Genomic DNA, 11,771 nt, shown 5'->3' on the forward strand with positions numbered 1-11,771 from the left:
TGGTACTGTGAGTGTAAACAGGGGTGTGAGGGACCACAGGCAGGTCCTCCCCAAGGCCAAGCCCAGCCTCTGTGTGCCGGCTAGAGGGGAAAGGCAGTGTGCTGGAAGGATGGTTCTGAAAATAATTCTTCGGAGTCGTGTAGGGTTTTCAGACCCGACACTACGCGCGGCCCAGTGGCTGCAGCCGCCGCGGCCTCCTCGCACCACGCCCAGCCGTCCACTGGATTTGGTACGCTGCCACAGCCATAAACCTCCTTCCTCTGGCAGGCGATTGGTACAGCCCAAGCTCCGGGAGTAGAAACGCAGACACACCCATTGTCACGCCCCTACCTCTGATTGGCTGGAGAATTTAAAGATCCAGTCGGTGATTGGGTGATTTTCTGCCTCTAGCATTTGAAAAATTTCTAGTTTCGGAGCTTCGCCATAGATCTGCTTGTTCATCTGAGTGTCGGCGCAAGTGAGTGTCTGCCCGAACCCAGAGGTGGGGAGCAAAGAGCCTGATTCATCTAGGGGTTCCCGCCGGGAGGGTGCAGACAAGTGGGTCAGGCGGAGGGAGCATGGATTCTACGGTCCCAGGGTCCCCTGCGATTTCCCTACCCGAATATTTTCCACCTCGTCTCCACTTTGCTGATGGGAAGCGTGAGGGCATGGGAATCACACTGACTTTGACTACCAGCCGCTGTGGCTTATGAAGGGCAAGTGAGTTTCCCTCTCCCAGCCTGTTTCCACGTCTGTATACGGGGAATAGTGAGACCTGCCCGCTACATATAAGCCAGTGAATGTTACCTGCAAGGCAGAAGGCGCTTATTACACGGCAGCCCTCTTTGCATCTCCCCACGGGCGATTCTGCTTCTTCCTGGGGAGAGGACTCTGAGGATTCCTGTGCTCGCCCTGGGTCTCAGGGAAGGAGGATTCTTTCTGCGCAGGGACCCCCTTCTAGTGAGGTCCTTGCAGGACACCTGAGGCTCCCTAATCCTGGGTGCCCATCCGCCGCTCTGGAAATTGTTGTGTAGCAGGGTGCGTGTGTGTGTGTATATATAAATTGTATATATTGTGTGTGTTTATATAGAAATTGTGTGTGTATATATATTGTATATATAGAAATAGAAATTGTGTAGCAGGGTGCGTGTATATATATACACACACATATGTATGCATATATATGTATTTATATGTATGTATGTTTTTTTTTTTTTTTTTTTTTGAGACGGAGTCTGGCTCTGTCGCCCACGCTGGAGTGCGGTGGCCGGATATCAGCTCACTGCAAGCTCCGCCTCCCAGGTTCACGCCATTCTCCTGCCTCTGCCTCCCAAGTAGCTGGGACTACAGGCGCCTGCCTCGTCGCCCGGCTAGTTTTTTGTATTCTTTAGTAGAGACGGGGTTTCACCGTATTAGCCAGGATGGTCTCGATCTCCTGACCTTGTGATCCGCCCGTCTCGGCCTCCCAAAGTGCTGGGATTACAGGCTTGAGCCACCGCGCCCGGCGTATGTATGTTTTTTAATTAGAGGGTATCACTCTTGCCCAGGATGGTCTCCAGCTCCTGGGCTCAAGCTATCTTCCTCAGCCTCCCAAAGTGCTGGAATTACAAGCGCCCGCCACCACGCCCGGCTAATTTTTGTATTTTTAGTAGAGACGAGGTTTCACCGTGTTGGCCAAGCTGGTCTCAGAGCTCCTAACCTCAAGTGATCCGCCCACTTTAGCCTCCCAAAGTGCTGGGATTACAAGCGTGAGCCACCACGCCCGGCCCAGCGTACATTCTAAGAGTGGATTTTCGGTTAGCCCAAAGCCCTTTCTCCGTCTCTGTGACCTCCTCGTGTTACCAGTGACAGTCCTCGTGATCCTGTACGGCCTTGACCTTGCTCCCTGTCGCGTCCTTTATAGCACCCATTACGTCCCCTATAGCATCCATTACGTCCCTGAATCCTCAGGACCACTGTGCTCCGGTGTCTTCGCAGACCTGCAGAGGCGGTGGCAATGCTGTCGGGCATGGAGACGGCGGCAGGGGAATACGAGGACTCGGAGCTGCGGTGCCGCGTGGCTGTGGAGGAGCTGAGCCCGGGCGGGCAGCCGCGAAGGCGCCAGGCGCTGCGCACCGCGAAGCTGAGCCTGGGTCGCAACGAGCGCCGCGAGTTGATGCTGCGGCTACAAGCGCCAGGGCCCGCGGGGCGGCCGCGCTGCTTCCCTCTGCGCGCCGCGCGCCTCTTCACGCGTTTCGCCGGGGCAGGGCGCAGCACCCTGCGGCTCCCCGCCCACGGCGTCCCCGGGGCCGGCGCAGTGCAGCTGCTGCTCTCGGACTGCCCCCCAGACCGCCTGCGCCGCTTCCTGCGCACATTGCGCCTCAAACTGGCTGCGGCCCCGGGTCCCGGGCCGGCCTCCGCCAGAGCACAGCTGCTGGGCCCAAGGCCCCGCGACTTCGTCACCATCAGCCCTGTGCAGCCCGAGGAGCGGCGGCTCGGGGCGGCCACCCGGGTTCCGGACACTACGCTGGTGAAGCGGCCTGCGGAGCCCCAGACTGGGACCGAGCCTAGCACAGTGAGGACGGGAAAGAGGGGACACCTTTAGGAGTGGATGTGCCATTCTTTTAAGATGGAAGAGACCTAGAGACCCAAGTTTGGGGGAAAACCTGTGTGGGTATTTGAGGGCGCTGCTGGTTATCTCAGATACGCATCTGACATCTGAGTATGACAGGGGTGTGGAAATTGTGCCTGTGGTCGTTATAGTGTAACCCCTGAGATGGTGTAAGTCAAAACAGGAAATGGGACCTGGCTACATTAGAAGAGAAAGCAGAGGCCAGGCATGGTGGCTCACGCCTGTAATCCCAGCACTTTGGGAGGCTAAAGTGGGCGGATCACCTAAGGTTAGGAGTTCTGCGGCCAGCCTGGCCAACATGGTGAAACCTCGTCTCTACTAAAAATACAAAAATTAGCCAGGCTTGGTGGCGGGCGCCTGTAATCCCAGCTACTTGGGAGGCTGAGGCAGGAGAATAGCTTGAACCCGGGAGGCAGAGCTTGCAATGAGCCTAGATCGCGCTACTGCACTCCAGCCTGGGCGACAGAGCAAGACTCTTCCTCAAAAAAAAAAAAAAAAAAAAAAAAAAAAAAGAAGAAGAAGCTGGGTGCAGTGGCTCAAGCCTGTAATCCCAGCACTTTGGGAGGCCAAGACGGGCGGATCACGAGGTCAGGAGATCGAGACCATCCTGGCTAACACGGTGAAACCCCGTCTCTACTAAAAAATACAAAAAACTAGCCGGGCGAGGTGGCAGGCGCCTGTAGTCCCAGCTACTCGGGAGGCTGAGGCAGGAGAATGGCGTAAACCCGGGAGGCGGAGCTTGCAGTGAGCTGAGATCCGGCCACTGCACTCCAGCCTGGGCAACAGAGCCAGACTCTATCTCAAAAAAAAAAAAAAAAAAAAAAAAAAAAAAAGAGCCGGGCGCGGTGGCTCACGCCTGTAATCCCAGCACTTTGGGAGGCTGAGGCGGGCGGATCACAAGGTCAGGAGATCGAGACCATGGTGAAACCCCGTCTCTACTAAAAATACAAAACAATTAGCCAGGCGCGGTGTCGGGCGCCTGTAGTCCCAGCTACTCAGCAGGCTGAGGCAGGAGAATGGCGTGAACCCGGGAGGCGGAGCTTGCAGTGAGCCGAGATCGCGCCACTGCACTCCAGCCTGGGCGGCAGAGGGAGACTCCGCCTCAAAAAAAAAAAAAAAAAAAAAAAAGAGAAAAAAAACAGAGAAGGCTTGGAAAGGAGACTCCAGAAGGAATGCTGGGAGAGGATAGTAGGCCCAGAGGAGAGGAGCTTATGGAGACAGTGAAGTGGTCATTCGTGTCCTGGGCAGCCAACAGTTGAAGCAGATGAGGGGAGCAGTCTGGTGGGTTTGACAATTTTTGTGGGCTGGGGCGGGTGAATCATAGACCACCAGGGTTTGACACTAAGCTGGTGAGAGGACAGAGATAGGACAAGAAGGGGCCCTGGCTAGGCAGGGTTTTGCTTGGGTGTTTTGATGTGAGAAACAGGTTTGTGGTAGGAAGAGAAACTTAGGTGACAGGACAAGAAGGATTAGGGAACCCAGGGGAAGGAGCTGAGGGAGGGTCTGGACCCCACTGGGATGTTCTGTCCAGGACTAGACAATGGGGGTCTTCAGGGCACAGGGAGAGATAGAGACTCCAATAGTTGCTGGCAAGCTCTCCAGGTGAACCCAAGAGCTCCAGGAATGAAGGCAGCAGAGGACAAAGGGTTACCAGGCCCAGCACTGAACGTGGGCCAAGAAGGGTGGGGGCAATGGCTAGCCGGTGGGAGGATGTTCTGAGATAGCTCTATTCCTCCCAGGAAGCCCCAAGGTGGCCCCTGCCTGTGAAGAGGCTGAGCTTGCCCTCCACCAAGCCACAGCTTTCTGAAGAACAAGCTGCTGTGCTGAGGGCCGTCCTGAAAGGCCAGAGCATCTTTTTCACTGGGAGTGCAGGTAGTGGGAGCAGAAAGGAGGTAGGGGGACAGTGGTGGGGTGGGATAGAGGAACAGGGAGACCTGTCTAACTTTGTCCCTGTCCAGGAACAGGGAAGTCATATCTCCTGAAGCGAATCCTGGGCTCACTGCCCCCCACAGGCACTGTGGCCACTGCCAGCACTGGGGTGGCAGCCTGCCACATCGGGGGCACCACCCTCCATGCCTTTGCAGGTAAGTGGAAACCACTAGGGCTTGAGCTAAGAGCAAGCCCAGCTTCTGGGAAGGGAGAGAGGGGACGTCTGCATTAAGAGGGGGTTTTGGGGGGCTGGGCGCGGTGGCTCATGCCTGTAATCCCAGAACTTCAGGAGGCCAAGGTGGGAGGATCGCTTGAGCCCAGGAGTTTGAGACCAGCCTGGCCAACACAGTGAGACCCCGTCTCCACAAAATTTAAAAATTAGCGGCCGGGCGCAGTGGCTCACACCTGTAATCCCAACACTTTGGGAGGCCGAGGCGGGTGGATCACAAGGTCAGGAGATCGAGACCATCCTGGCTAACATGGTGAAACCCCATCTCTACTAAAAATACAAAAAAATTAGCCAGGCATGGTGGCAAGTGTCTGTAGTCCCAGCTACTCCGGAGGCTGAGGCGAGAGAATAGCATGAACCCGGGAGGCAGAGCTTGCAGTGAGCCAAGATTGCGTCACTGCACTCGAGCCTGGGTGACAGAGCTACACTCTGTCTCAAAAAAAAAATTAGCTGAGCATGGTGGTGTGTGCCTGTAGCCCCAGCTACTATGGAGGTTGAGGTGGGAGGATTGCTTGAGCCCATGAGGCCAAGGTTATAGTGAGCCAAGATCATGCCACTGCACTTCAGCCTGGGCGACAGAGAGAGACCTTCTCTCAAAAAAAAAAAAAAAAAAAAAAAAAAAAAGAGGGAGAGAGCGAGAGGGTTTGGGTATTAGCTCAGGCTAAACAGTGTCACTCACAGGCATCGGCTCAGGCCAGGCTCCTCTAGCCCAGTGTGTGGCCCTGGCCCAAAGGCCAGGCGTGCGGCAGGGCTGGCTGAACTGCCAGCGGTTGGTCATTGACGAGATCTCAATGGTGGAGGCAGACCTGTTTGACAAACTGGAGGCCGTGGCCAGGTCAGTATGTTCAGAGGGCAGCAGGTGAAAACTGGGACCTGGTGGTCTTCCGTGTGCCCCTAAAGCACCCCACGCTCCTCTCCAGAGCTGTCCGGCAGCAGAACAAGCCATTTGGAGGGATCCAGCTCATCATCTGTGGGGACTTTCTACAGCTGCCACCTGTGACCAAGGGCCCCCAGCCCCCACGGTTCTGCTTCCAGGTACTACTCACCTCCTAGCTCTGCTCTCCTTAGGGGTCTGCTCTGCTCCTTGACCCACCCCCACCCTGCTCCCATCAGGCCAAGAGCTGGAAGAGGTGTGTGCCAGTGACCCTGGAGCTGACCAAGGTGTGGAGGCAGGCAGATCAGACCTTCATCTCTCTACTGCAGGCTGTGAGGCTGGGCAGGTGAGCTCTGTTGGATGGGGAAGGGGCTATGGGATGAGGATCCAAGCATGGGCCACAGTGGAACACAGGGAGGGACCCAGGGAAAGGGGAGAATGGTTACCCTGAGGAGCAAGCACTCCATGCAGGAAAAGGAGCCTTGGGCATGGCACTGAGCAACTCAGGATGGACTGTAGTCAGGACCTTCATGGCCCCATAGGAGATGGTCGCCCTGTGAGTGTCGGGACCCAGCCTCCCTCAGGGTTGGGTCTCCATCACCTAGCACAAGGCCTGGCATTAAGTAGGTGTCAGGGGGTGGGCGCAGTGGCTCACACCTGTAATCCTAGCACTTTGGGAGGCTGTGGCAGGTGGATCACGAGGTCAGGAGTTTGAGACCGGCCTGGCCAACCTGGTGAAACCCAGTATCTACTAAAAATACAAAAATTAGCTGGGTGTGGTGGCACGCGCCTGTAGTCCCAGCTACTTGGGAGGCTGAGGCAGGAGAATCACTTAAACCCAGGAAGCAGAGGTTGCAGTGAGCTGAGATCATGCCACTGCACTGCAGTCTGGTGACAGAGCGAGACTCGTCTCAAAAAAAAAAAAAAAAAGAAGAAAGAAACATAAGCTAGATTTTTCACCCAAGGTAGCAGGCAAGTAGACAGAAGATTGTACCCTGGAGGCCAATCTGGGTCCTGCAAATCTCCTGCCTGTGCTCATTCATCACAGCCAACTTCCTCCGGAGCATTTTGGGGTGGGAGGGTGGCCAGTTCTGACCTGGGGCAGCACAGGGAAGGGTGCCCACCTGTGATCAAAGCTCAGTACCCTGCCCCTCCTTATTCCCCATGTTTGGGGTCCAAGTTTGGAGGGGACAGGTTGGCCAGCTTGAGGGGGCAGAAACTATTCCCTGGTGCCCTCTTCCAGTCCCAAGGCCTGACCCATGGCCTGCTGCTTGAACCATCCTGCCCATGTTCCCACCTTCCCTGCTGCACAGGTGGGCTCTGCCCTGACAGTCCAGCCCCCACAGGTGTTCAGATGAGGTGACCCACCAGCTCCAGGCCACAGCTTCCCACAAGGTGGGAAGAGATGGGATTGTGGCCACGAGGCTCTGCACCCACCAGGATGACGTGGCCCTCACCAACGAGAGGCGGCTTCAGGAGCTGCCAGGTGAGCAGGGAGCCTGGGCTGGGCAAGACCAGCTAGGAAGGGTTATAAGCAGATGTGGCCCCCAGGCAACCTGGGCCTCTGGGTCCTAGGCCCCCAACCTCTGTAGTCATAAAGATCCTTATATTTGCAAATGCAACTGTGACTTTGAGAGGTATGATGAACTAAATTCCACAGCCCCTCAGGCCTGCGCTGCCTCTACTCCCTACCCCTATGCTCTGGTCTAACAGTTTTTTTTTGGAGGCTGGGCACAGTGGCTCACTGTAATCCCAGCACTTTGGGAAGCCAAGGCAGGCAGATGACCTGAAGTCAGGCATTCAAGACCAGCCTGCCCAACATGGAAAAACCCCGTCTCTACTAAAAATACAAAAACATTAGCTAGGTGTGTTAGTGGGCGCCTGTAATCCCAGCTACTCGGGAGGCTGAGGCAGGAGAATTGCTTGAACCCAAGAGGCAGAGGTTGCAGTGAGCCGAGATCGTGCGATTATACTCCAGCCTGGGTGACAGAGCGAAACTCCATCTCAAAAAATAAAAAATTAAAAAAATTTAAAAAAAAGTCTTTTTTGGGATACTGAGTTACAAGTCAGTGATTTGTGATCTGCTTGCTCAACTCTTTTTCTCCAGGTAAGGTACACAGATTTGAGGCTATGGACAGCAACCCTGAGCTGGCCAGTATCCTGGATGCCCAGTGTCCCGTTAGCCAGCTCCTTCAACTAAAGCTGGGGGCCCAGGTGAGTGGGACGCAGGGCCTAGCCCCTGGGAGCTTCGGCTGTCCCGCATGGGCCTTGCTAATCCCTATCCCTCTGCCTACGCCACTCTACAGCCAGTGGGTCCAGCTTTGACCACACTGAAAACCTCCCTGCCTCCTGTTCCTACCCACCTTCCCATCTTCAGCTTTCTACTGTTTTTCTCTACCTACACCAGGAGGTCCTCTAAACAGTGTTGTTTTGGGCAAGTTTCTTTCCCTTGCTGAAGCTCTGTCCCCTCATCCCTAAAAATGGGGAATGAAATACCTACCCCACACAAGCTGTCTTCTGTAGTATACTTTATAAATGGGAGAGTCCTGATTCCTCCCCCGATGTTAGGGGTGGGCAGAAGATTTTCCTTAGGTCACCCAAGGGGAAAATACATGCACAGTGTATCTGAGAGGGTGGCAGGACCTAGAGCCCATCCCTCAAGATTTGTGGTCCATACATGTACCTATAACAGAGCCGATATTTTCAAAGCCCTGTGATAGAGGTTGCCTTATTGATCCCTTACCACCTCCTTCTGGGGCAAATGGAGCAAATATTATTCCTCTTGGACATAAAGGAAAACTGGGACTGCGGAAGATAAGGCAACTTGCCACAGGGGTCACAGGCAGCCAGTGGCAGAGCTAAGGACTGGGATTCAGTGTCCCTGTGACAACTCCCTGCCCTCAGCCTCTGAGAACAGCGATGGCTAAGCTAAGACCAGGCATGGGTAGGGGGGCTGCTGTCCATTCCTCTCTCTTCCTTGCAGGTGATGCTGGTCAAAAACCTATCGGTGTCTCGGGGCCTGGTGAATGGCGCCCGAGGGGTGGTAGTCGGGTTCGAGGCAGAAGGGAGAGGTAAGTGTTGGGAGGAGATGGCAGTCCTACTACAGGGTTTGCAGCATGGCCCCCGGAATGGTGGGGGGAGAAAAACACTAGGAAGGAAAGCTCCGAAGGCTCCTTGCTCCTCACATCAGAGCCCTGAAGCAGAGCTAAAGTTGGACTGCTCCATGCCCTCCTTAGGGCTACCCCAGGTGCGGTTCCTGTGTGGAGTCACTGAGATCATCCGCGCTGACCGCTGGACGGTGCAGGCCACCAGGAACCAGCTCCTCAGCCGGCAGCAGCTGCCCCTCCAGCTGGCCTGGGCGATGTCTATCCACAAGAGCCAAGTGAGCACCGGTGTTGGGGGTGGGGACAGGGCAGGCAGAAGGAGGTCAGGCATGTTGGGGTCTATGTGTCTTTTTTTTTTTTTTTTTTTGAGACAGTCTTGCTCTGTTGCCCAGGTTGGAGTGCAGTGGCGTGATCTTGGCTCACTGCAACCTCCGCCTCCCGAGTTCAAGCTATTCTCCTGCCTCAGCCTCCTGAGTAGCTGGGACTACAGGCACATGCCACCATGCCTAATTTTTGTATTTTTAGTAAAGATGAGGTTTCACCTTGTTGGGCAGGATGGCCTCAATCTCCTGACCTTATGATTCACCCACCTCAGCCTCCCAAAGTGCTGGGATTACAGGTGTGAGCCACCATGCCCAGCCTATGTATCTTTTTTTTTTTTTTGAGACTTGCTCTGTCCCCCAGGCTGGAGTGCAGTGACGTGATCTCCGCTCACTGCAAGCTCTGCCTCCCGGGTTCATGCCATTCTCCTGCCTCAGCCTCCCGAGTACCTGGGACTACAGACGCCCACCACCACACCCGGCTAATTTTTTGTATTTTCAGCAGAGACGGGGTTTCACCGTGTTAGCCAGGATGGTCTCGATCTCCTGACCTCGTGATCCGCCCGCCTCGGCCTCCCAAAGTGCTGGGATTACAGGCGTAAGCCACTGTACCCGCCTGTAAAAAAACAAATGCACTTTTTTTTTCCCCACCATTTTCTAAGCCACTACTAGATACGTTAAATTGTATAAATTGTATACAACCATTGTATAAAGTGTAGATATAATGAATAATCAATACTGTTTTGCACAGAAAAAAACCAGAGCTCAGAGAGGTTAAGGAACATGTCCCATGTCACACAGTTAGTGAGTGGCAGCCTGGATTCAGCTCCACGCCTGTCTGACCCAGAGCCTGAGCTCTTCTTTCACTCCATCCCTCAACTCTTACCTGGATCTGTGTCCCCCAGTCCCCTTCCTACTCAGACAGCCACCTGCTGTCATGCTCTCCCTCTGTCTAGAGACTCTCTGGACTGGACAAGGAGATCCAGGGGCAGTAGCAGGGCTGGTAAAGGGTCAGGCCCTTCAGGGCAAGGGACTTCAGGCTGAGCTGGCTCCATCTCTGTCCCTGCATCCCCCAGGGCATGACCCTGGATTGTGTGGAGATTTCTCTGGGCCGTGTGTTTGCCAGTGGCCAGGCCTACGTGGCCCTTTCCCGGGCCCGCAGCCTGCAGGGCCTACGTGTGCTGGACTTTGACCCTATGGCAGTTCGCTGTGACCCCCGTGTGCTGCACTTCTATGCCACCCTGCAGAGGGGCAGGGGCCTCAGTCTGGTGAGAGGGAGTCATCTAATGGTGGGCTATGGCCATAGGTGGGGTGGGAGCTAGGACAGAGGGAGGGCCCAGTGGGACCTGAGGTGGGGGCAGGAGAGCCCTCTACTGGCTTCTTTGGGGGTGAGGGCAAGAGGAAAGAGATGCTGGCCCCCAGGTTAAGGCCCTGGGGAACAGCACAAGCCCATGACTGGGCTTCTCTGGCTCTGATCCAGGAGTCCCCAGATGATGATGAGGCAGCCTCAGACCAGGAGAACGTGGACCCAAACCTCTGAGCCTCACCTGCAAAGAGAAGACAAAGGGTGGCCTCCCTGTCCTCCTGCTCCCTAGTGGGCCAGGGCCCCAGGGAATAACTGGAGGAGGCGGGCAGTGTCCCCTTCTGTATTTTTTAGGGGCTCTCAGCCTCCTGGCAGGGTTAAAGGGAGAGTGCTTTAAACCCGTGTACCAGCTGTGCTTCACTTTGCCCTGGGTGAGTTGCTTCAGGGTCAGAAGTAACCCTTTCTATGCCAGTTAAGAAAGAGCCTGTGTGGTAGCTGGTGTCAGAGGACAAAGCTCTCTGCAAGGGCTGGACACAGAGCTGCAGAGTCCTGAACATCCCTCCTTTCGGGCTGCAGAAGGGAGAGGCAATGAAGACAGGTGCTCCGGAAGCAGCATCAGGGCTCTCGGGGGTGACCTGGGGGGGACTCAGGCTGGGTACAGCCTCCAAACAGAGAACGGAACTTAGGTATATCTCCACGGCTAGGCCCAGCCTAGCCCAGCCCAGAACAAACACCCTTCAGAGCCTAACTGAAGAACATAAGCTGCAAAATGTGCACCTATATTTTAAGCTGCTTTTTCAGGGAATAAATAGTGTTTGGGGACATTGAAATGGATGTTCTCAGGTTGTATTTATTTTGGACAAATAGAGAATTGTGTAAAAACTGTGCCTCTTGCCTCCTCTGTCTCCCTCTCACTTGTGCACGTGCACACAGGCATTTGCTTAGGCCACAGTGGCTGAAATCACAACCTTCTGTGGGGTGGTCTTAGTATCACTGGTCATTTGAAAAGCTGAGTTATCTTTTTTTTTTTTTTTTTTTTTTTGAGACGGAGTCTTGCTCTGCCACCCAGGTTGGAGTGCAGTGGCCGGATCTCAGCTCACTGCAAGCTCCACCTCCCGGGTTTACGCCATTCTCCTGCCTCAGCCTCCCGAGTAGCTGGGACTACAGGCGCCCACCACCTCGCCCAGCTAGGTTTAAAAGCTGAGTTATCTGATGTTGGTGCCTAGCAATAAAATGACATTGTCACCGGGCATGGTGGCTCACGCCTGTAATCCCAGCACTCTGGGAGGCTGAGGAGGGTGGATCACCTGAGATCGGGAGTTCGAGACCAGCCTAACATGGAGAAACCCCGTCTCTACTAAAAATACAAAATTAGCCAGGCATGGTGGTGCATGCCTGTAATCTCAGCTACTCAGGAGGCTG

General features: G+C 54.9%; 1 protein-coding gene across 1 annotated transcript; it reads left to right on the top strand.

The window, feature by feature from the left end:
* The first annotated feature begins 1,959 nt into the window (after nt 1-1,959).
* Nucleotides 1,960-11,231, top strand: PIF1 (PIF1 5'-to-3' DNA helicase). Its single transcript, XM_030930512.1, has 12 exons — nt 1,960-2,533; nt 4,330-4,462; nt 4,549-4,674; nt 5,430-5,583; nt 5,669-5,783; nt 5,862-5,968; nt 6,969-7,108; nt 7,730-7,836; nt 8,606-8,693; nt 8,859-9,004; nt 10,123-10,314; nt 10,527-11,231. The coding sequence occupies exons 1-12, from the start codon at nt 1,976-1,978 to the stop codon at nt 10,584-10,586; spliced, it is 1,926 nt and encodes a 641-aa protein (XP_030786372.1). The 5' UTR covers nt 1,960-1,975; the 3' UTR covers nt 10,587-11,231.
* The last annotated feature ends 540 nt before the right edge of the window (nt 11,232-11,771 follow it).

Source organism: Rhinopithecus roxellana, chromosome 5, assembly GCF_007565055.1.
Source record: "Rhinopithecus roxellana isolate Shanxi Qingling chromosome 5, ASM756505v1, whole genome shotgun sequence".
NCBI lineage: Eukaryota > Metazoa > Chordata > Mammalia > Primates > Cercopithecidae > Rhinopithecus > Rhinopithecus roxellana.